Raw genomic sequence first — 26,332 nt, 5'->3', positions numbered from 1 at the left:
ACATTCATGGCAATAAGTTAAGTGGGTCAATCCCTTTCAGTCTTAGGCAATTATCTCAACTGCAATTCTTGGATATCTCATGGAATTTATTACAGGGCAATATTCCAAGTTGTTTCTTGGATTTCATTTTCAATAATAGCTTTAGAGTGCAGCATCTGCATTTGCAAAGGGGGTAGTAACTCATCTTGCAACCCAGATAGAAACAATGCATGGACAAAATTAGTAGGATATTACTAATGCATGGACAAAATTAGTAGGATAAATACTTAAAATGTTTTTTTATTTACAATTTAATAAATTGAGAACTTTTACTAAATTATTCTAGCATTCAACTCACCTTGACAATTTGTGCACATTTAGTTACTTCACCGAGACCAATCATGCTTTCTGCAGATATCTAATAATGAGAGGATTTAATCATTTAACATGATGGTACTGACATAAGTATTTTTCTTTCATCAATAATATCACAACTTACCATCTTGACATATGGGAAATCACTCTCTATACCAATTGTAGCTGCCATTGAAGTTTTGCCACTGACATAAAAGAATAAATAGCAGATTGAATCGGCAGAAAAGTCAGATTAATCAATTAGAAAGCTGGTTGTAAATTTACCTGCCAGTTGGACCTTCCAGAAGGTATGTAACAAGTGGGCTCTGATTGTCTTTGATTTGCTCCACAAGAAGCAGGGCTCTCTCATGGATGTGTTTATGCCTCTCACCACAATCGATAATCCCATTAAGCCTGAAAGCCATTTGCACATTAAAGATAATGCCACATTATGTAACATTAAGAAAATTCAGAGCACAAAAATCTGTAGGCCCTCCTGAACACCCCCAAGTAGAATTGCTTTCAAGGATGTGGAATCATCTTCAACCGAGACAATGTCAAACTTGAACATACCTGCGTTGTTCAAGATCATCCATTGATGCACCAAAAGCTAGTCCAACCTCATGAAGAGCATTCAAAAAATCATCCATAGTGACTTTTATGCTCTCCTCATCCAAGGGCTTGGTCAAATCATCGAAGCTTATCTGTCGATTCAAGGCATATGAGACAGCACTTCTAACAACACCTTCCAGTTTAGCGCCACTGTAATTTTTAGTTCGTGCAGCTACAGTAAGTACATAAAAACATGTAAGGAAATATGCAGCTTAACAAGTCTGTCATTTAACCTCCAAATGATCTGAAAATGTATGCAACTAAAAATCAAACTAGAATACCTAGATGATGAACAAAACAAGAACAAAAACTGCAATATCTGAGTATCCAAAACAAAAGAAAGCATGAAGAAAAGTTTGCCTCTAATTGAATATAAGTAACCCAATCAGAAGGCAACAACTACAAGAATAAAAGTTATTAAAAATTAAGACATCAATCAACAACAAAATATAGCATATGAAAGTCTCAAACTATTTGAACAATGAGATTTTAAAAACATTGGCAGGTTCTCTTATCCATTTGTAACAGTTTCACTCCTTCAGTAAGAAAAACACTCAAACTCTTCACAAGGATGCTGACATTCTCTAACAAATATCATATTTACGGCAACAACTGAACTCCAAAAGGAGAAAACAAAGAACAAAAAATATTCATCATTGTCCACCAAACAAGATTAAGTGTAAGACAACTCACCTCGAATTTGACAATTCCCTTCCTCACAACAATGTTTTTGGTCTAAACCTCCAGATTTCACTTCTCATTCCAGTAGAATTGGGAAGCGATCTCTGACCAGAACCAGCTGGATCCTCTATCAATTTCTGTACATGTTCCGATACTGAAGATACATGATATTAATGTTGAGAAAAAAAAGGTAAAACAAGTTTATCCAAGAAACTAAACAATGTTCCATTTTAAAGTTTTCGCATTCTTCCGAATCGGGAAAAAAAGCACACAACTAGTTCTGTACAATAGCAAATATCACAATCTACAAGTTTCCACAAAAGAATAAAACTTACATAAACCTAAACAAAGCCAAAACTTACTTACAAAAACAACGAAATGCCCAATAAAGGAGGAACCTTCAAGCCCATAAAACGGAATTAGCCCAAGAAAGCTCGAACCGAAGAGTTCAAGTACAAGCAGCACACACCTGTTCGGGAGAGGAGACGAGGGCCTGGCTGGAAAATTCTTGTGAGGGGAAGATGAGGTCGTTCTCCTCATTCTAGGGACTCACCGAGGATGACGGCGTTAAGGTGTGAGATCTGACCAGCGCCCGAGGGGTGCAAGGACAAGGATTCCACGTGCCGGAGGCGGTTGGAGAACGCGATGCCCACCTTCGGAGATGCCGCCGCCTCACCTGTCGTCATCACACACCGATCACGACACCCTTCGGATGAGGAAGAAGACCAACGAGGAGGGAAGAGGTTTTGGTGAAGAGGGACCAAGCACAAGCAAGGAGACGAGTCACCGCTGAGATCTGAGACACCCTAAGCCCTTCACATCCTCTTCCAGGATGAAGAAGAGGAGAAAACAAAAGAAGCGCAGATTCATTCTGCCTTCCTCTTACAGGATGAAAAAAAGCTCGTCGGGGAAGTTGGGTGGATTTTGGTGGCAGCGAGGTGGGATCGAGAAGAAAGAAAAACGTGAAGTAGATGAAGAGATCGTTGGTTGGACCGAAATGCTTAGGGATCGAGAAGGTAAAGGGGCGGAATCGGCGGCAAAAAATTTCGGGGAGAGGGAAAGAAAAACTCGGCGGTAAAAAATGACGAAGGGAAAAAAAATGGTGAGGGAAAAAAATATGGTATTCAACAACACTTAATAGACAAATGTTTTTAAAAACCGTTGTCGTAACCCCCAAAAAAAAGCGCACATAGACAACGGTTTTCAAAAACCGTTGTCGTAGCCTTTAAAAACCGTTGTCGTAGCCCCAAAAAAACATAAATAGACAACGATTTTTAAAAATCATTGTTGTAGGTCAAAAAAATTGCTAAAAGACAACGGTTTTTGTTAAAACCGTTGTTAAAAGGTAAAAAAACAACAGTTTAGTATAAAACCGTTGTCGTTTGAGTGTTGTTGAATGAAGATTTTCTTGTAGTGGTCCCCCGTTCTGACCACCGGATCACTGAACATCAAGACAAATGTGTAAACTTTGTAAAGTTGTATGTTTAGAATTGGAAAATTTTCTTAAGGATCCACTATAATTTAGATCCATTTTGGAAGAAAAGAAAAAGGATAAAATGGATTAGAAAAAATAATAATAGAATGACTTGATTGAGCATAGGATGAATTAGAAAAATTTACAGAGAGAATAAATATATATAGGTATCCAAATTAGCCATTGCAAATGGGAAAAAAAATATGAAACAGTTGGAAAATAAACACTAGGAATAAAAACGGCCAGAAAAAAAGAAAAAATGAAAGAAAAAAATGAAAGAAAATAAAAAGTAAAAAAAAAACAGTTAATTTCATAAAAAAAATTTATTTTTTTAATTAGGGTTCACTATTCGACAAAAACTTGGCTTCCCAGCCGATGGTTTCGAAAAAGATAAATCTGGCCACAACGGTGGCCAATTTTTTTACACAAATTTGAAGAACAAAAATCTGAAGAAAAATCTCCATTAAAGATGTCCTAATACAGCTCAATATTATTACTATATTTTTTATATTTACTTAGTATAAATATGATTTGTCCCTTCAAACTAAATATGTATAGTCAGTGTAAAACTCTGTTATTTTTACACACGACTTGAGTTATTTGGATGATTAAATCTTAAAATTTTTTCTTCTATATTTCTCACATTTCAACTCAATGCACATATATTATATTTTCTCTTTCCTTCATTTACGTTATTTTCCTTGATTATATATATATATATATATATTTTGTTAAACACGCATATCATAAATTAATTAATTTGAAAACCATCTTGGTCTTAAAAAAATTGTTATAAATGACCAAAACTAATTTACAAATTAGTTTGGTAAGTCAAGAGCTTTATTTGATTTAAAATCTTTTAATACATTTGCAATTATTTTTCTAACAAATTTAAATTTATTAAAGATGAATAATACAGTAAATATTTATTTTTCATTTTTCAAAAGTATAAATTGGAAATAATTTTTTTTAGTTATCAAATAAGTTCTTGGAGTGCAAACCAGCAAATTTTAAGGTTCTTTTGCTTTTCTTGGTGCTGCAAGTCACGTGTCAATACCGCGTACATAGTGTAACTTTGGGTTAGAACCGCAGTTGTATGCTGCGATGAGGCGGGCTTGGAAAGACGGGGAACGAAATGGACAATTGCTCACTTGTAACAGACAACAGCACAATCTGGCAATAGATATAAGGAAAACTGGAAGCTAAGGGACAAATGGACGGTTTGTATCGGCTGAAGACACTTATGCTGTCCATTAAAGAAACAACAAAAAAAAACCACTTACCATCTAATTACTTTGGGCTTCTTGTCAACTTAAACGGCACAATTGGCATACTCAAGTACCCGCGGCTAATACCTTGATCGAACGGCTGTGATTTCAACGGCGAACACGTGGCGCAACTACCTCGAGAATACCGAGTGGGCAAGGCAATAATTTGGCATTCTCTGTTCGGGCAAATGGGTCGCTTAGGGACTCGCTTCCCAGATAAGACTTCCGATCTATAAATAGGGTGCTCTCTGAGAATCAAAAGAAAAAGGGCAAAAAATATATTACGAGCTGAAAGTCTTCCTTGAGCGTCCTCGTCTCCGCTGTCTTCCTCTGTTCTCTGTGCCGAGGGCTCGAGCTAGGGTTTTCTCGTCTTCGATCGAGGAGGGCGACTCGGCGATCGTGGGTTCGTGGTCGAATTCCATTTGCCAGAATGGCGTACCAGGGAAAGAAGCTGGTCAATGATCCGAATGGTCTCTTCTCAGTTACTTTTTTTTTCTTTGTTTGCTTTCTATGATTTCTGTTCATTCGATTTTTTCTTATCTATGGTGAATATTGCGATTGCTGTGATCTGACTGCATTGTGGAGTCTATCGTTGAGTGTTCTTGATTTTCATTGGATACTGCCTCGTATAGATGAATGCCTGCTCTAAGGGTTTCTATTATTCGATTAGATGCTGATGAGCTCGTTTTTAGTTCTATATTAGCTGACTTTCTTGTTTTTGGAACAAGTATTAGGATCAGAATAGCTCTGATCCCAGCTGTTAGGATTCGAACACCCTTCTACATGCGGTGAGAAGAAAGAAACATAGAGAACGCGGAGAAGTAAAGCACTGACGGCTTCAAGAAAAATATATAAATAAAGCAGAGTCAGATGCTTATGTGGGGTTTGACTAGATTATGGAAGTATAGCCACATGGAATGATCTTAGTTTGTCGGCATCAAAAGCTCATACAAACAACATAACATATTCTCCTTTTAGAATACAAAGAGTCTAGGACACACATTGGGAAAATCCTGAAGTTTTACATAATGGTTGATCTGGGAATATGATTGGATCTAGATCATGATCAGGATTTCACCCCCACCCCATATCTGTTGTTTAATCATACTGCACGGTGTGCTAGCCAAGTTCTACTTGTTTGACGATACATTGTTGTATCAGATGCTGGCTTATACTTGTGATCATCTCAACTTACTTGAATATGTCTTGATAGCTTGGCACCGCCTTTGGTCTTTGGTTCTTTATTTTTGTTTTATGAAATCATGATTTTAGATGCTTGATATTATCTTAATGGGGGGAATTTTGACTTGTAGTAACTATTGCAGTTTTTTTACTGTTTGACTTGTATGAGGTCTGTGCTAGTGAAATACTGCCATTATCTTGAGCAAATCTTATCATCCTTGGATTTTATGTTAAAGAAAACCTTGGATTATTGGTGATCTTTCATAAGAGAGAATGCTGATGATTCTTTTCCTTTTAGATTTTTTGTTATTTTTTGTGTAATAATAGAGGTCCTTAATCTAGATCTTAAGATTTAGGTAAGTTATCATCTTAGATTCATTATAAGGATTTTACTGTTCAACTTAGACTCTCAATAATGTCTCCCAGATGGGTTTTTTTCCATTTTAATTTGATAGTTTATGCTACTTTTAATGATTAAGAACATGCAGTCATTGTTAAGGTGATCAATTTGAATTGACTTCAATATGTATCTTAAGAAAAGAACACTGTGTTCCAACTTAAATATGACTAGGCTGTTGATTAGTATGCATGCCCTAGGTTCTGACACTTGTTTACTTTTTTAACCATATTTGTTGCTTTATGGATATCCAATGAATTCTCTTAAACTGGTTAAAGTTGATTTAGCTTTTGAATTGCTGATATGGTTATAAGTGGAAGTGTTGTTGTTCAATGATTTGGATGCATACCTCGGGCATATCTGTTTTATTATACAGTGGCAAATGTGAATCTTTTGCACGTTGGAGAGGATGCATGTGTTGAGCTGTTGACTTCTTCCTTTTTGCAGACAAATTCCTTGTTTTTAACCCTAATGTAAAATGATTTGTATTTAATAAGGAGTTGATTTGGCTAACCAAAATGCAGATGTGGTAACTGAATTTATTGAGGGATTAGTTGAAACTTATCCTGGTTTACAGTACTTGGATGGCTTTCCACAGGTATATTTCTCGTGAAAGTATGCCATGAATCATATAATCTTTGTAAATAAATTCTCACTCTATCTCGCAGATTAAGGTAGTACTACGTGCTGATGTCTTGAGTGCTACATACGATAAAGTGGCTGTCATATCTGGTACTGCTTGCTATTAAGTTATCCTTCTCTTTGCATGTTTGTTTACATATTTTCTTATTCTCTGAAAAATTGATACGTGTCTTGTGCCTCAATGCCAATTCTAGTTTAAAGCCTAGAGGTTCTTGTGAACCTGTCTGTATAATTAACCAAACAAATTTGGTATCTGCATATAGTCAATTTGATGGCCAAAAAACCCTTCTATTTGTACTCCTTATCAATGTTTTTCTCATCAAAGCTAAAACTATATCCACATTATGCACATGCATTTTTTTTGCCTAGCACTGGATGCAAGTGGGTCATATAGGCATTCCATCTTCCCAAGTTCAACCCTTCAAAAATACATGTCCACAAGTGCACCTATGATTAGAGGAATGAACATATGTATTTATTGATAACAGGATATTTAGTTATCATGACAAATTAGCCATGTCAGAGGACTGTTATGCTTGAGCATTTCTGTGGCATTTCAATCTTGCAGCCTGCTCAAAGTAATCTGTCAGGAATGACATCCATCTAACTTTAAATTGCAGGAGGTGGAGGTGGGCATGAACCTGCTCAAGCAGGATTTGTTGGTCCAGGGATGTTAACAGCTGCCATATGTGGTGATGTTTTTACCTCCCCGCCAGTCGACTCTATTTTGGCTGTACGTCTTTTTAAACATGTAAATCTACTTATCATGTCCATATGAAATATAAGCTCACTTGGGTTCGACTTTGCAGGGTATTCGAGCTGTAACAGGTCCCAAGGGTTGCCTTTTGATAGTCACGGTACTATAGTGTTTGTCTTGGAATGTGCATTTGTAAATAATCCCTTTTTTCCTTTGATTTTCTATTTGAATGTTTGAGGAATATTAACAATTGACAGTCTATTGTTATTTTTTTTTTGACAACTATATGTGAGCAGAATTATACTGGTGATCGACTGAATTTTGGATTGGCAGCTGAGCAAGCAAAAGCAGAGGGATATAAAGTTGAGGTAATTGAAACAAATTCTCTCATATTTATATGATATTTAGTTATTAATGATTCTTTGGCATTTATTTGATTTGATATCCTTAGATGGTTGTCGTTGGAGATGATTGTGCTCTTCCACCACCTCGTGGCATAGCTGGACGAAGAGGATTAGCAGGAACAATTCTAGTTCATAAGGTGTTGTCTTTGGCGCCAATCAAAATCCAATTATGCTTGACCCCAATATGTTCTTCATCTAGGAGATATCTATTAGCTCTGAAGAGTTATCCCATATCCATTATTGCAGGGAGACCAAAGGCTTAAAATTGCATGTAGAAATAAGACCTTATTCTTTAATAGTTACACCAATTGAATGTGTTAAGCCTAATTTTGACATTTAGAATTTGTGCTGAAAAAAATTCTGCTATGTACTAATTTCTTTGTCCATATTTTAGGTTGCTGGAGCCGCTGCAGATGCTGGTCTACACCTTGCTGATGTTGCTGCAGAAGCAAAGCATGCTTCTGAAATGGTGGGTACAATGGGAGTTGCACTATCAGTCTGTACACTTCCTGGTCAGGTCACATCAGATCGCCTAGGTCCAGGATTGATGGAACTTGGACTTGGAATTGTAAGTTATGTTCTAATTCAATGGTAAAAACCACTTTCAACATAAAATATACTAAGAAGGATGTTACCTGATAATCTATCAGCATAAAGAAGCACTGTTCTTCACTGCCATTCTCATTTTTAGCAAAATATGATGCTTATCTTTTCAAGTCGTCTTTTCAGCATGGAGAACCAGGCGCTGCTGTTGTTGATCTTCAGCCAGTTGATGTTGTGGTCTCTCATGTTCTCAAGCAGATATTGTCAGCGGTATGCATGCTGTAGCACGAGAATCATTTATTCAAGTATATATAGTGTCTTCGGTCATAGAACAGTTAAACCAATATCATCAAAGTGTTGATCAAGTGTCTCTTTTCTCATGGATAGAACATGAGTTACATAGCATCATGACAATTATAGAAAAGGCATTACAAACAGCATGCAATATATCTCAAGCTTTTGCTAATCACCAGCATTGAGTGCAATAGGAAAACATATAGAAAATAACTAAATAACTGAAATATGTCAACTAGAAAAAATTGTAATAGGCTAAAGTCATATATTGAAATTGAAAGATAACAACTAACAATATTCACAAATTACTAAAAGCATATGCAATAAAAAATTAGAAAGGAGTGCAAGCAAAGAAGTCTCTATAAGTTTGAACAAGTAAATCTGTATTAAAGTTGAACAACAAAATAAGTTTCAGACAAGCATCTAACAACTTGATTCAACAGCCCTAGTACTTTGCCTCAGGATCATTTATAGACAAGATAACAGCTAACAATATTCTCAAATTACTAAAGGCACATGCAATGACAGATCAGAAAGGAATGCAAACAAAGATGTCTCCGTGGGTTTGAGCAAGTAAATCTTGATGAAAGTCCAACAACAAATAAGTTTCAAAGCAGCATCTAAGAGCTTGGTTTGGCAGCCCTAGTACTTAACTCAGGAGCATTTATAGACAAGACCAAGGGGCATGATAACTAGGAAAACTTCTAGGAATGCAACATTATGACACTTGAAAGCAAAAATGTTGTAATTGAGTAGCCCAATCAAATTTTTAAGTATTGTTTCACCCTAAAGTTTTGGCTTCAGCTCGGAATGGTATAGTTTTATATGATGTCGTGTTGTCACTTTGCACACTTAAAATAATGTCGAGATCTATTCAAATGAAGACTGATAATACTTTTATACGTAACTTGTTTGCCTTCAAATGAGCCAGTAGAAATTAAAAAAACAAATAAATTAAATTTTTAATGACACAATTGAAACTAGATTAGACAGTTATAGAATAGAAATGCATTTGGTTATTCCTGTTGCTATTGCTATTGCTTCTGTTATGGATATTTATTCCTATTCTCACTCCTTTCTCTTTATAATGTCTCATCTTCTCCCCTTGACCATAGAATTGAAGGATATCATGTGAAGTGAGTATTTTTGTCTCAATTGATTCAGGATGGACCTACGGAGACAAACTTTGCTTGGTTGGTCCCTTCCAATTGTGTTGGCACTAGTGACACAATGCCATTTATTCATGCCAGCATAGTTTCAGTATTGGTTAACAACTATAATAATACATTTTTGGCTAATATACTGAGACAATCCTTATGTCAGTTGGTACCTTCTACATTGTGTTAGTGCGAGTGACACAGTGACAATTTACCCATGTCAACATACATGATATCAGTTATTGGCCATAATGATACATTTAGGCTGTGGCAACCCATACCCATCAACATTTAAAAATTTATGACTTTGAACAGAATCCCGAGCATAAGAAAGTTTTGAAAGGGCTGTGGCCATATTAAAAGGATTAGTAGAAGACTAGTGGAAGTGGCCATCTTGATGAAGGGTTAGTTGCCACTAATAGAAGTGCTTGAGGCAACTATTTTTAAGTCATCGTTTCCCAATTCTCATTAGGTAGCATTTCCTGGGATCACAACTTTGCAAATGATGTCAATGGCAGAAATGCTTCCAGACACAAGCAAGAAGGCTTTTCTAGTCTGTCAATCTGCCGTAAGGAAAGGAACTTGTTGATCAAAACAACATTGTAGCAATAAAAAAGAATCAAGCTTTCAAGGAGCAAGGTGGTTAGTTCGGAAATGGTATGAGATTTAATGAGCCTGCTCTCTTACCTTCGAGGCCTGTTCTATGTAGCTTTATCAGGCTTAGATATAGTACTTTATTTGAAGGAAGCCTAATGTCAACAACATAGCCCAGACTAGGTGCTCTTGGTTTGACTAACTCACAATTCCACTTTTTATAAACTAGTTGTTCAAATGATTTGATAGAGCTAGTGCTGCTATTCCTTAGTATGAGTAGCTCAATGAAACTTTGATGCGGTCAGTCTTATGAATGATTGAACTCTTCATCTAATCCCTCTATATCCGTGTTAGATACCAACACTCAAGTGGATACTCAGATGTCTCTATTCTATTGGTCAGGTGTAAGGCGGAGATGGTTCCTTATAAGGTGAAAAGGTTCTCATCACATGAAGAGGTGGAGATGATGACTTTGCAAGATGATTCCTGGTAAACATGACTTGCTTATAAAGTGAAGATTTGAAGGTGACTCCTTAGAGGTGTAGAGGTAGAGGTGACTCACAGCGTGAAAAGGCTAAGTTGACTCTGTATAAGTTGAAGAAGTGTGGATGATCCCTTGTTAGGTGAAGGGTGGTGGTGACTTTGATTGGATGAGTTGAAATTGATTCCTTTGAGGTGGAGTTTTCGCTTTGAGGTGAAGAGATGAAGGTGACTCCAAATAAGATGAATTTGGAAACTCCCTTGTTAATCCAATGTGAGTTCTGAGAGCTCAAAACTAAGCAAAGAGACAGAGGAAGGGTTGAGAGTCTCCTTTTGGTCAAAAGCATCCAAGACATCTGTAGGTTTTTGAGATGGGTCATGTTTACTTGCTAGGCTATAATGCCAACTATGGGTGGATATTTGTCATTCTTTATTTTGACCGTGTGGATGAGATAGTTTTAGTTATTACCTGGCTAGATTTGTATTATTGGGTATCATAGTGCATTTATCCATTGGCAGTTAAAACTTAGAACCATGTAGTTATATTATGATATAATATGTTTCTTCTTGTCTGATTTACCCTTTCCAATTCATATGTTCTAGTTTAATGCTGTTTACATATGAGACATTCATATAGAAAACTATATCCACGTTTCCTGATATTAACAATCAAAGAATAGTTGGAGTTTTTTTTTTTCTACATCGACAGTGAAGTAGTCTTCCAATACTTGCAGGAAACTCAATATGTCCCAATCACCAGGGGCAGCCGAGTGGTTCTGATGATTAATGGGTATGGGTTCTTACATTATTTTGTAGTTTCTTAGATATATATTCTCATATTTACCTAATTCCTATTGTATTAATTTTTCTAAAGAGCTGCACAATGTACTTGATTAACTAGTTACTTGAAGTAGCTAATTAGAAATTTATTGATATGTGAATTGAACAGAAATGGTTAACTCTACTCTATTAATTTGTGCTTTATAGAGCAGCACATTGTGCTTGACTAACTAGTAACTTGAAGTAGCTTATTATTAATTTGTTGACCTGTGAATTGAACATAAAATGGTTTCCTTGGAATTGAGATTCTAATTTCTTAAGTTCACCTATTAAAATTGGGTGCCAATATAGTGTCTTGATGTGGAAGAAAGAAGTTATTTATGGAGCTATAAAGCAACTACCACCATGTCACATGCTTGTTTCCTTGTTTTCTTATTAAAAATACATAGTTATTAACCAGTGACATTACCGGGTACTTTGTCTCTAAGATGCTTTTGCTGAAAACTGATCATATTTGTTGAATTAGTGCCACAAACTTGGTTCCACAGATAAACCTTAACACATTACCTAATTTTCTCTCTCTGAATCAAATTAGTGGGTATACAATTGCCATCTTTGTTATTTTCAATGTGAAACGGCAAACTAGATGATGTTCATGTGCAATAGTGGAAGTATCAGTTTTGGTTTCCTTAATCCAAGTTTGGACTTGGTATCTATCAACCACTGATATTGTTCTTATTCCTATTTTCTTTTATTGCTTCTCTTGAATTTTTTGAGAACTATGAATTGAAAAATATTGCTCCTAAATTCTAGATTTTGTAAAATATGTGATGCAAAATGAGCAAGAAGGTGATAAACCTTTGTGCCTTGGTGAATGAATCACAAAATTGTGTGCATCAATTGATTTCCTGTAAAAAGAAATGATTGCCAAACAACAAATTAATTTGAAGATAATAAAACAATGTCATAATCCAAATAAATATATCGCTACAGATTTAGGAAACAAACAACCAAGTTATAGAATAACTTATCCTATAAAATAAATAATAAATTTCCCTATCTTGATCACAATAATAAAAACTTGCAACTTTTAAACAATTTTTAAAATCTAAAATTAGTATTCTAAAATATTCTAAATCTTAATTTTCTAATTTAAATTGTACATTCTCACTCACCAAGGAACTACAAATAGAATGTTACTATATTCATGTTTTCTCCAATAAGAAATTATTATAACATTTGATGTAAATAAATCTATATCTACCTAGCTATATATATTTGTATTTGGTAATTTGACCACCTTAAACACCTAACTATTGAATATTCATTATGGTTTAAAATCTCGAGTCTCGAGTTATATCGGAGTTTCGGTTTATGACTGGAACAATAACTTTCGGTATCGTATTGTGCCGTGCCATTATGGTTTAGGTATTTTTAAAATATAAATATATTAATTAAAAATAAAAAAATTTAATTTAAATATTTAAAAAATTAAAAATACAAAAAATATTTTTTTAAAAAAAAGAAAAAAAAATAAAATTAACGAGATCCCCGCGTCTCCATATGATAAATAAATCGAAATTTTATTATATATTTTCAGAATTTAAAAAATAAAAAAATATATTAAATTAATATGATAGTTTTATTAGGCTTTGATTAAATCTATTTAGATTATTAACTAAGTTTAAGTTTAATTATTCCCTAAACGCCCCTGCCACGATGCATGCGTCCTTGCCGTGACGCGGGCATGAGCATCTCCAGTGCGACCCATGGAGGTCTTGGTTGCCTCTGTGACCCACAGAGGTCGTGGTGACCTTTGCGCCAATGTAGGGAGGGCAACCGTGAGGTCGCCGTGCCCTCCGCAACCTTGCGGCGACCTCGCGATGGCCTCGTAGTCACGGTGCCGATAGGTACCTGTGTTTATCCCACATTGGAATGACAAATAGTGCCTGTTTCGCGCTGCATGCCTCTGTATTTCAATCCTTGATATCCACACAAATTTGATGTCAATAGATCTATAAACCATTGTGTTCTCCACTTGATCTCCTCTTGCGCTTAGTTTGCTCCTAGTTGGTGATCTATTGCCAAACATTAAATAATTCGTCTAAATAACTTATTTAGGCAAATGGAAACCTTAAAGTAATAAATCCAATTCCAATGTGTAAGGAAATGGTATGATCGATCACAAAGTGGGAACAATCTCTATATGTTTACTGTAGTCTTAGTGTCTAAAAAAGCAGTGTTGAGGATGAGAACATTGACTAAAGATAATAAAATTATCTTTGAAAAATTAAACCATTGTTCAAATGTATTGGTAAGTTAAATAACTAGACATTTAAATCAATTTTATTAACACAAATCAGCTTAATAAAATGGGGAAAATGGTTCTTGGAGGTCTTCTTAATTTAAATGCATGAATGCAAGAAGAGAACTATTGTATAGTTTATACTACTCGGTAGAAATATGTTCTTACCATCAATATTTATCTTATATATGCTTAGTGGAATCCTAAATTTTTGTGAAAATAAAATGGAAAATAAAAACAACTTTATAGTCGGTTGAGTTTCAGAGCCATAAGTAACTAAAAAGGCACACGTATCAATGAAAGTTTAATTGTCAAAATGGATGTTTTGCATTCTTATTTCATTATCTTTGTTTTCCTTAATTTTCTCTTTTCTTCTTTTAGGTAAGCATGAACGAATTAGATATAATATCGTCATTAGCAATCAATTATTATTCAAAATGGTCAAGTCAATAATAATTTCTTTAACATGAACTTTAACAATTCATCTCGAGAATACAACATTATGTCATGGTTTGTGTGCTTGTTTTCTAAAGGGGTCAAATTATCACAAGACACTTTTAAAGTTAGGATATGTAAATTGGCCAAAGGTTCATTGAATTTAAGTAAAGTAGGGGCTCTAGGTGTTATCTTTAAAGTCAGTGCCACTTTCGGACATTTTTCTTTTTCAACTTAGATTTTATGCTTTTGTTTTTGAAATTGTGGTCACAATAGTATTTACTAACTACAATTTTCTTACACTATCGAAACTGGTTTTGTAATAAGTCTGCTTTAATAGGTGGATGAAAGTAATCCACTTATTGCTTTAAAGAGGGTGGGGGAGGGGTGGGCTTCAATGCTCATTCCTATATTACATCTTTATAAAGTTTCACATTGGGAACCATATTCTGTCATACTTTAGAATGATTGTTTTAGATTTTTATTTTACTATGGAGTTTATCCTTAGAGTATATTGAAATGCATTTTTCGGTTAATCCTCATTTCATCTAAAGATCATCATGGGTTCATCATTCGTGGGATGGGTTCAAGTCATAGCAAGACTAGCTTAGCTTGCATGCTTTGCTAAAAAATTTTAGTTTCTCCAACTGGTTTTACTTTGGAAAATCATGGTTGTTCAATAGGAGTTAATGTTATAATAATGATAATAATAAAACAATTTTCTATTCTGTTTATCCAAACAAAGATACATTTTGGTCTAATTGCCCACTAAAATTAAGGTCATCTATCGCAATATGTCTAGAGCAATGCTCATTCCCAATATTACATCTTTATAAAGTTTTAAATTGGGAACCATATTTTTTCACATGTCAGAATCATTGATTTAGATTTTTATTTTACTATGGATTTGAAATGTAACTCTGCCCATGATGAATTAACCTCATCATAGTTGGTCCTAAGCCTGGATAAAGTAGGGGTGTGTTCAGCTAAGGCAAATGTTTAATGAATGAATTTATTAAACTATTATATTAATATTAGGTCCTTCCCTTGAATGAACGTGTTGCATGGTCTAACTATAACGTGTCGGCAAGGGCCGCTACATCTTCAGAACTCAAGTGTAGTGTAAAATGTATAAGAGTTTGTGTTATAGGGTTCGACTTATCGCTATATCTCATTAGAACTTGAATGTAGTGTTAAATATGCAAGAGTTTTCACACCACACAGGTCAGATAAGAACAAATATTATTGAAAACTTAATAATGTAAGATTTAAAACATAGAACCTTCACAGGTAAAAAAATAGAGGTAGTAGATACGATGATTAAGAGAATAATTAATATGTTATGTGTACAAGAGACAAATAAGTGAGAAGATAAAGATGATAGAGAACTCAGATTTTAGGTTATAGTACACAGGAAAGAGAAAAAAATAATTAGGTATTATTGTAGATAGTTCGTTAAAGAATAAAGTTACCGGAGTAGGTAGAAAGATGATAGATTATAGCTGTCAAGATAGTAGTGGTGAAAAAAATATGAACGTAATTAACATATTTGCATCTCAAGTAGGATCAGATAAAGATACCAAATTAAGGTTTTGGAATGACCTAGATGAAGTATTACAAAATTCTAGTAAATGAAATGATTTTAATAGGCGACGATCTAAATGGATATGTCAGAGTGAAAAATGAAAAATATGAGAGTGCACGAGGGTTATACGTTTGGAATAAAAAATGAAGAAGCGAAAGCTATATTGGATTTTCCGATAACATTTGACCTTATTTTTTTAAAAAAGAGAAGAACACTTTGTTGCATTCAAAAGAGGAAATAATAAATCGCAAATTCACTTTCTTATGATTAGGAAGAGAGATAGAAAGATTTATAAAGATTGTAAAGTTATTTCTGGAAAAAGCTTAACTACCTAATATAAGTTAATAGCGTTGGATATACTTTTCAAGCATAGTATCAGTAGTAGGAAAATATACATGACTCATAGAATTAAGTGGTGGAAGTTAAAGGATGGAAAATAAAATATATTTAAGGAGAAGGTTTACACTCTAATATGATATAAAATAAGATGATATTAAAGTTGAAAATAGTTAACTAAAAGTGTGCTCGATGAGTTAAGGAATCTTGGTGGTGGAATGAGAAAGTATGAAGAAAAACCAATAATCTATAAAAAATTATATATTTGTAAGAACGACGAAAACTTAAAAAATATACAATAGCCAAGATATAAGAAAGTAGTAAATTAAGCAAAGAATGAAATTAAGATATATTAAAGATGAATGCAGTAGGTACTAGTAAATAATGGAGAAATAAAAAAATGGTAGAAGAGGTATTTTCATTAACTTTTTAATAAATGTTTAAGTGACCAACTTAGATAATTTAAGTAGGTCAAATGAGTATAGAAATTTAAATTTTTATCGTAAAATTCAAATTTCAAAAAGTAAAACAGGCTTTAAATGGAATGTAAAATAAAAAAATCATTAGACTGATATTCCGATAGAGGTAGTGCCTAGGGAAATAAGGTATTGAATGACTTACAAAATTATTTAACATGATATTGAAAACGAAATAAATGTCTAATTAATGGAGGGTAAGTACTTTAGTTTTCTTATGTAGAATAAGGGATATGTATAAAATTATGCAAACTATAGGGATATTAAACTAATGAGTCATATTATAAAATTTTAAAAAAAAGTAATAAAAAATAAAAGATTAAGGAAGGAGACCACGGTGATAAAAATTAATTTGGATTTATGCTTACAAAGTCGTCAATAGAAGCTATGCATCAACTAATTGAAAAGTATCGGGAGCAAAAACAAAATCTACACATGATATTCATTGATTTAGAAAAAGCTTATGATAGAGTCTTAGGAGAAATTATATGAAAAATTTTAGAAAAGTAAGGTGTTAGCGTAACATATATTGAACTAATTAATGATATGTATAAGGATGTAACGACCAGATTGAAGATTTCATATGAATTAATTGAAGCATTTCTAATAAAGATATGATTACATTAAGGATCAATTCTAAGTCTCTATCCTTTTATACTAATCATAGACAAACTTACTAAATACATTCAAAATACAATACCGTCGTGCATGTTGTTTGCAGATAATATTGTTTTGGTAGATATGTGAAGTAGTAAATGCTAAACTAGAATCTTGGTGGGAAATACTATAAGTGAAAGGTTTATGCTTAGTAAAGTCAAGATAATATATGGAATTTAAGTTTAGTAACAGGAGACGTAATGAGATAATTGTTAATGTGGAAAAGAGAAAATCTCTTTATCTTATCATTAATATGTTTACATGTAGGTATTTATATACATAAGGAGATAAAAGAAAAATTAATCTTAATTCCAATAATCAAGAGAATACAAATCAATCATAATCCTTATAATTAAGGTAATCTTCAGAAGTATTCAACACTCCCTCTCAAGCGGGAGAATATAGATCATATGCACCAAATTTTTATATATATAGTCAATTCGGGGACCTCTCAGTAACTTAGTGAATATATCTGCTAGTTGATCATGTGAATTGACAAAGCTAGTAGATATTTCTCTAGATATAACTTTCTTTTTGACAAAAGTGACAATCAACTTTAATATGTTTTATCCTCTCATGAAAAATTGGGTTCGAGGTGATATGCATGGTGGCCTGGTTGTCACATATAAGTGATACTTATGTAGCCTCTCCAAACCTTAGTTCCTGAAGCAACTGTTTTAGCTATATAAGCTCTTGACTGGCTATGGCCATAGCTCGATACTCTGCCTTTGCATTGGATCTTGCCACAATATTTTGCTTTTTTGCTTTTCCAAGAAACAAGGTTATCTCCGACAAATATACAAAACCCAGAAGTGGATCTTCTATCAGCAGGAGATCCTGCTCAATCTGCATCAGAATATCCTACAACTCGAGTATATTCTTTGTCTTCGTACAAAAGACTTTCCAGGTGTACCTCTGATATATCGAATAATGTAAGTCACAACATCCCAATGATCCTTGCATGTAGAGTTGAGAAACTGACTTACTGCACTTATTGCAAACGAGATATTCGGACGAATAACAGTAAGATAGCTTAGTTTCCTTACTAATCATCTGTACCATTCAGAATTTGGAAGAGATTCTCCCTGATTTGGCAGGAGCTTAACATTAGGATCCATGGGGTTGTTGATTGTCTTTGAGTTTAACATTTCTGTTTCTTCCGGAATATCCATTGCATACTTCCTTTGGGATATAATGATCTTATCTTTAGACTGTGCTACTTCTATCCCCAAGAAATATTTGAGTTTGCCGAGATCCTTTGTCTGGAAATGTTTGAAAAGATGTTATTTTACCTGTGAAATCTCGAGTTGATCACTATCTGCGATGACGATATCAACACAAACCACTAAATAGATGCAACAAGTAGAGGAGTAGCGATAAAAGACAGAATGGTTAGCCTCACTCCGAGTCATGTCAAACTGTTGAATTACAATACTAAATCTACCGAATCATGCCTTGGGTGACTGCTTGAGGTCATATAAAGATATACAAGACCAAAAGATTCCTCCTGAGAAGGTTGCTCCTTGTAGACCTCCTCGAGCAGGTCACCATGTAGGTATGCATTCTTGATGTCCAACTGATAAAGAGGTCAATGTCAAATCGCAACAATGGACAGGAAAAGGCGCACAGACATCTTGGCAACAGGAGCAAGAGTGTTCTCATAATCCAATCCGAAGATTTGAGTATAGCTTTTAGCGACGAGGTGAGCCATAAGTCGGTCAATCGTGTCGTCTGGACTAACTTTCATTGTATACATCCATCGACAACCAACAACTGACTTCCCAGGTGATAGCTGAACGAGGTCCCAAGTCCCACTGCGCTGCAAGACACACATTTCATTGAGCATAGCCTGTTTTCATCCTGGACATCACCTGTAGTCTTTGGAAGAGAGATAGACGACAAAGAAGAAAGACAACAAAAGTAGGAAGGAGAAAGACGATAACTTAAGGAAATTTAATGAGGAGAAGGATTACGAGTGGAATGCATACTTTTCCGAAGTGCAATGGGAATATCAGACTCAGGAGACGGGACCGGAGGAAGAGGCGAAGGACTTGGCTCCAAAGGTGTGTCTATGGCAGTGTCAGTGATGGGCGGCGGCAAAGCAGGGCGAGGACAATGCCGATAAACCTACAAAGGAGGAGATGGGCTGGAGGTGATAGAGACGCCCCCGGAGGATAAAGACAGTCACTACTGGAGGCGGAGGAGAGAACTCGGATGGAGATGCGTGAGACCCTAAAAAGGGAATCAGATCAAAGAATGTGACATTAGCAGGGATAAAGTACTGATGGAGAGTAGAGGAATAACACTTATACCCTTTCTGATATCGGGGTATCCAAGGAAGACACACTTATGAGACCGGGGAGAGAATTTGTCAAGCCAGGATTAAGAGCATGAGCAAAACATATAGAACTAAAGACCCTAGGCGGTAAAGGATGAAGAGACTAATGAGGTATTTTACCCTGGAAAGTTGGGGAAGACATGCGATTGATGAGATAACACGCAGTTAGTATAGCGTCACCCCAAAACTGATGAGGAATGTGAGAGTGGAGAAGAAGAGTCCGGGTGATCTCGAGGAGATGACGATTCTTACGTTCTGCAATCTTATTCTGTTGAGGGGTATGAGGGCAAGACGTGCGATGCAACAGTGAGATACCAAGAAGGTACAAAATTGAGTAGATAGATACTCGCATTATCACTTTGCAAAGTTTGAAGAGAAATACCAAATTGAGTTTTGATTTCATGGAATAAAGATTGAAAAATAGGAAATAATTCTGAACAATCCTTCGTTAGATATAATCAAGTACAACGGGGAAAATCGTCTATAAAATTAACAAAATATCGTGATCCTAATGTAGAAGAAATATGACTCAGACCCTAAATATCAGAATGAACCAAAACAAAAGGGGGGCGTAGCTCGACTGTACGAGAAGAAAAAGAACTACGGACATGCTTTCCTAATTGACACGACTCACAAGACAAAAACTCTAAGTGAGAAAGACTAGGACGTAGTTGTTTCAACTTATCCAGACTTGGATGCCCCAATTGAGCATGAATAAGAAGTGGAGATGTCGCCGCCGAACCAATAAGAGAGGGTTGTTAAAGCCTGTATAGGCTATGAGACTCACATTCGAAGCCAATTCTCCTCCCCGTACTTTGGTCCTATAAGGAAACATAAGTTTTAGTAAAAGAGATGACACAATCAAAGGCCCGAGTAAGTTGGCTTATGGACAATAAATTTAAGGGAACTCCAGGGACATAAAGAACATTATAGATAGAAAAAGACGAGGAATGATGAACAATACCAACACCTGGACTGAGTTTGGGAACCATTGGCCATGGTGACAAAGGGTAAATAACCGAAAGTAGAGAGACAAGAAAAAGGATTTATTACCAGTGATATGATCGGTGGCCCTAGAGTCAAGAACCTAAGGACCCTAAGAGCGAGATATGCCAGCAAAGGAATTGCCAGCAAAGGAATTACCAGCATGTGCGACGACAGCAGTGGAATCTGAAGCTTGACGATCCTCATACCATTTCAGAAAGTCATCATAGGAAGGCGGTGGGGGCGGTGGAGTCAGATCCGGTGGCAATTGTGCAACGGAAGCAGAAGAAATGACAGAACTCTGAGCGATCTGAGCAGCACGAGGAGGTCGACCATGGAGACTCCAACACTTATCAATCGTGTGTCCTGGTCGGTTGCAGTGGAGGCAACAACAACACTTTGACAGGGACACGGAGGAGAGGTGCCTAGGTACTATCCATGATAGCTTCTGTTGAGTTGCTCAGGATCTGATTGTGAATATGAGAATAATCTTGGGGCAAACCATATAAAGCCATCGACAAAAAATTTCTTCCGATTTTCAAGCCCCGCAATAGGAGTGATCGCAGGTGGAAGTAGTTCATTGAAGTCACAAAGAAAGCTAGAGACTGAACCTAAATAGGTAAACATTGAATCCTTAACCTATGGGCACTGAGGGTGGTCATGAGATCTTCTCAATGTTGGGATCTAGCGTGCCAAAGACGCGGAAACGCAGCGCAAATTTACTAGATCCTCCATCTAGCAGATCCATGCGAAGGGAAGAAACATTTTCTGAAAACAAACTATACTAAACTATATGATAGGATTATACTCTTGATGCGTGCACACGATCTCCCGACAGCTCGGATCTCAGCACGATCACACGTCCGCGCCTCTATGGTATCCACACGAACAAGCCTTGTTTTTGCTTGTCTCACAAACAAAGTAAGATGGAGAAGAAATCACAAGGTTGTGCTAGCAACCACAATGGTAATTTCGGCCAAGAGGGGGAAGGAGGAAGAAGAATGCCAAGGGTCTCAACACATGAAAACTCTCTTAAAACTCATGAAAAATATCATTCAAAATGATATTTATAACCATCCCATGGTATACCAAGAGTCTCCACCCTTTCATCTTCTAATCTAATGGTTCAAAATTAACCATTCAATCTAATGGTTCAATTTTGACCATTCAACTTCCTTGGTGAACTCAAGCTCACCCAATGAGTCCAACCCATTGATTCTCAAGCAACTCGACTCAATCCAACAATTGGATCCCTTTGAGTCTAACTCAATGAGTCAAATTCAGATTACACTTAATCCATTGATTCATCACATGAACTCATCTCCATATCAACTTATTCTTTGTGTGTGACCCTATAGGTTCTCGTAATGTTGGCAATGTTCCCAAACCAACATTTGCGATACATAAACAATGAGTGACATCTAGCAAGACATCATTGCTACCCAAGTGACGAGAAAGTCGAGATCCGACTTAACTTGTCCGTGGCTATCATCTTGTATGACTTGGTCCCTTTATCCTTGATATCTAGATTGATTAATGAGGCATAGACCATGCCATCCTCTTATCAATTTTTGTGTTCCTTGATCTCTAAGTAGACACACTCAATCAAATAAGCTCAATATCTCATATTGACTCATTTGCGCATGGTCATGCTTTCTTGTGTCCTACTAATCAAGGGATATCGCTTCCGTCAAAGAGATAGATCCCATCTACATCACTCACATTCCTCTGCATAATTTATTGTAACCCAGTGATCGACTTTATAGTCCACCCTGTTACGGGTGACGTTTGACGATACTAAAATATACAACTCCTTATGTAGGAACCGTAGTGATTTCAGTCTAAGGACTATTCATACCAATAGTCACATGAGAATGTTTACGACACTCATACGACGATCCATGAAATATTCTCATGGCGGGTCATTCAGTATATATTCTCTAATATATACTAATGTGTCAACCTGATATCTCATATCCATGACTTGTGAGATCAAGTCATTCGTTGACCTACATGCTAGTCTCAACGTATTAATATTGTCCTTGTATATTAATGCTCGACTAGGAACAGTTAAGAATAGTGTTCTATGTATATCTATAATATCTCACTATCAATTCAACCAATTGATATACTGTAGATAAGAACCTACTACCCAAGGACATTATTATACTTATTCAATTGGCACTGAACTGAAATAAATATAATAACCAACTTTGTCTTTTATTAATAATGATATATATATGATACAAAATAAGCCTTTTACAATCATCTCATAATTGGTACTAGGGCTAATACTAACACTCAAACCTAATAGAATCGCCGAGAGGTGTTTGTAAATAGTTGTTGAGCCTTTGTCCAAACAGAGTTACAGGTTTTGTGAGTGCGGAAGACATTCCTAAAAATTGGATGGATGGTGGCTCGGATAATGCAACATAACCGGACGTCAATCGTTTTCTATAGAGGACGATCGACGACTTGGACATCCTCTTTGATGTGAGTGAGATGTGTCTCATAACCCTATCCAACAAGCCAAAGCTTGATGTGAGAGGCTCAAGAAGAGTAGTTCTTACCATCCAACTGCTCGAAAGAGAATGGTGCAGTGATGTTGTTGGTAAAGATTGAAATATCCGATTTTAAAGTGCCGGAGAAAGCCATTGATCAGTTCAATGAAAGAGGGCACATAGCGAAGAAAGACTCAAGCGATGCAAGAAGATAGGTGAGGACGGTGGAACTACATGAAGAATAATCCCTGTCGTCGTTAAACTGCTGATCTCCCGAGCTGCTCTCCGTCGCCGGACTACAAGAAAGGACGAAGGACTATGTGCTCATGATGCAGGAAAACGTCGGTGTCAGTTTGTGAAGAGGAGAGGAGGACAACAGCGTCGGGCGATGTTGCGGCACAAGGAACAACGACACAGAAAAAATAAGATTTGCCTTTCAACCTCGCTCTGATATCATGTGGAAAAGAGAATCTCAATCCTAATAATCAAGGGAATACAAATCAATCATAATTTCTATAATTAAGGGAATCTTCAGAAGTATTCAACAGTTAAGATAGGAGATGACGAGTTGTCTGAAACTAAAGCTTTATGTATTGAGGGTCATATATGTAAAATGATGGAGGGATTGAGAGAGATGTCTTATATAGAATATAAGCAAGATGGTTGAAATGGAGGAGAACGTCGGGTGTTTTATGTAATTGTAAAGTATCTTTAAAATTTAAAAGGAAGTTTTACAAAACAGCGGTTAGACTTGTCATGTTATGTGACATTCAATGTTAGGCTATAACTCGAGCACATGAGCAGAATATGAGAGTTACATAGATGAGAATTTTAAGGTGGATGTTATACGAGGATGGATAAAATAAGAAATGAAGCATTAGAGAGAAAATCGGAGTTGCATCTATTGAGGAAAAACTTGAGAGACACGTTTAAGATGACACGAATATACGGCTAATAAATGCTTCAGTTAACAATGTGAAACTATGACAAATATCCACATCAAACGGGGAATACTAAAAAAAGACCTAGTAATAATAAAATAATATAATATTTATTTAAGTATAGATGATGATGATATAATGGGGTATAAAGTCCAATGTCGTTGAAGGATCCATATATCCGACCCGACTTAGTGGGATTAGACTGTGTTGTTATTGTATGGATTTGAAATGGATTGTTTTGGTTAGTTCTCTTTTTATCAAAGACCATCATGGGATCATGGGATGGGTTCAGGTCATAGCATGACTAGGTTGGCTTGAACACGTTGCCAAAATATTTTAATTTCTCCCATGAGTTTTATTTTGGAAAATCATGGTGGTTTGATAAGAGTCAATACTATAATAACAAAATAGTTTTTTATTTTAGGGTCATCTATCTTAATTATTGATCGTTATTTTCATAGAAAAACTTAATTATTCTCAATATAGGATAATGAAATTGTGGAAGAGGGTATAAGTTATTTATGGAATTATATATGTATGAAGGATAAAAAAGGACAGTCCGGTGCACGAAGCTCCCGCTATACGGGGTCCCGGGGAAAGATCCATTGTACGCAGCCTTACCCTACTTTTTGCAAAAGACTTTTCAGGATTCGAATCCGTGATTTTTTGGTCACATGACAACAATTTTACCGTTGTGCCAAGTCTCCCCTTCTCTATATGTATGAAGGATAATATTCATTATAACTATTTTGATGCTCTACAGTAGTTACCTTTAATTTAAGCTCATTTTTACGAATATGAATGTGTTTGCGAATGATCACACCCATATACGAATATGTTTGTCAATGATAACTTTAAATATCAGAACATAAAGAAATTTATTATTTAATTTACTAAATTCATCAATTAAATTCTTTTTTCCTTGTTTTACTAATTTTTTAATTGTACGAGTAAATGTAGTCCTAGAAACATGTTTAACACATGGATTAAAAGATTCTTTATAAAAATCTTCAAATGTGCATTTAGATCCAAAACTAAAAGAAAGATGTTTTACGGAAATATATTTAGCTAATGATTCTCTTAATTTATTATCCGAATATAAAAATAAACCGGAATTAGTAATACCGCTAGTTGAAGAAAATCTAGATAATTATGTTTGAGAACAGTCGAGTTCATATTTCATCGGATGCTTCGTTTTTACATGTTTCAACGACCCATAGCCGTCGTCGGCTTGAAATTTGTAAGAAGCATTGCGGTACTTATATTTTGCACGTAATTGGAAGAGTGACATTCTCAAAATGTTTAGTAAAAATAAAAGACTTTAGAGGAGGAATTTTTCGAACCTTAGAAGTAATTGCATCAGTACTTCCTTGTGTTTTGAATGTTGGGTCCTCGATCTCATCATCAGACTTTAGAAGAGGATTCGGAAGGTGCTCGATCTCATCATCGGTGGATTGAATGTTGGGTCCTTGCGGGGATTTACTATTTTCTTTCCCTTTTGAGCGCGAGATGATGCACCTCCATAATCTCCTTCCTTTGTAATTGAAAATTGGATACGAAAGTGCATAGAAATGAAGACGAAAACGTATAGAGAATATGAAATTGAGATTAAGAGTAGAGAAGATGTGTGTGAAAATGATGAAATGATCTCTCTATTTATAGAGTTTGGATAGTAATGGACACTAAATCATAGCCATTGATTAAAAAATCGTCAAATGATCTTAACTGTTGAAAAAAATCCAAAAAACCCTCATCCCTCCCTCACTGGCTAGAACCGCTAGTTAACCGGAGGTTTCCATCGGCTAAGAATCGGGCAAAAAGTAAAAAAAAAATTGTGAACTACAGGCCGAATCGGCGGTTCGTCGGTTCTTGATCTATGGAATCGGAATCGGTCCGGCAGGTGTCGGGCCGGTTCCGGTTCGGCCTAGCGTAATCGGGTCAACGGGTCGGTCGGACTTGGCCCAGGGTCGGGTCTAGATCCAAGCCTCCGCTTGTAGCCAAATCCGATGCAGCATCCTCATCATCTTTGACCTTCACCCAGGCCCAACTCAATCAGATTAGTTAAATGTTCTCATCCTCTACATCTTTGGTGACTCATGGTATTTCCTCCTCTACTATGAATGAGTCAACCACAACAAGTGAGTCTTGGATTATTGATTCTGGTGCTTCTGAGCATATGTTAGGTACTCGTAGTATTTTTTCTTCATACAGTCAATATTCTGGTACTCGTACTCTT

General features: G+C 35.7%; 1 protein-coding gene and 1 long non-coding RNA gene across 3 annotated transcripts in view; one reads left to right on the top strand and one right to left on the bottom strand.

Annotated features, from left to right (window-relative positions):
- Positions 1-363: 363 nt before the first annotated feature.
- On the bottom strand, positions 364-740 carry LOC122049591. The gene is made up of 3 exons (XR_006130994.1): positions 632-740; positions 479-539; positions 364-397 (listed from the first exon to the last, which is right to left on the bottom strand). It is a non-coding gene; the product is annotated as an uncharacterized LOC122049591 (long non-coding RNA).
- Positions 741-4,604: 3,864 nt separating this feature from the next.
- The window catches only part of LOC122047420 (putative 3,4-dihydroxy-2-butanone kinase), a 43,494-nt gene continuing 21,766 nt past the window's right edge, over positions 4,605-26,332 (top strand). Inside the window, exons 1-10 of one of the 2 annotated variants that reach the window (XM_042608708.1) lie at positions 4,605-4,838; positions 6,472-6,545; positions 6,616-6,679; positions 7,210-7,322; positions 7,399-7,446; positions 7,583-7,654; positions 7,738-7,827; positions 8,085-8,258; positions 8,420-8,503; positions 11,493-11,548. In XM_042608708.1, coding sequence (XP_042464642.1) covers positions 4,799-4,838; positions 6,472-6,545; positions 6,616-6,679; positions 7,210-7,322; positions 7,399-7,446; positions 7,583-7,654; positions 7,738-7,827; positions 8,085-8,258; positions 8,420-8,503; positions 11,493-11,548 — 815 coding nt within the window. In that variant the 5' untranslated portion in view covers positions 4,605-4,798. The remainder of the gene's footprint in view (positions 4,839-6,471; positions 6,546-6,615; positions 6,680-7,209; positions 7,323-7,398; positions 7,447-7,582; positions 7,655-7,737; positions 7,828-8,084; positions 8,259-8,419; positions 8,504-11,492; positions 11,549-26,332) is intronic. The other variant, XM_042608707.1, reaches the window with a different exon arrangement.

This window comes from Zingiber officinale, chromosome 2B (assembly GCF_018446385.1).
Source record: "Zingiber officinale cultivar Zhangliang chromosome 2B, Zo_v1.1, whole genome shotgun sequence".
Classification (NCBI taxonomy): Eukaryota; Viridiplantae; Streptophyta; class Magnoliopsida; order Zingiberales; family Zingiberaceae; genus Zingiber; species Zingiber officinale.
Note: the sequence above shows the minus strand (reverse complement) of the source record. Positions and strands in the feature narration are given on the sequence as shown.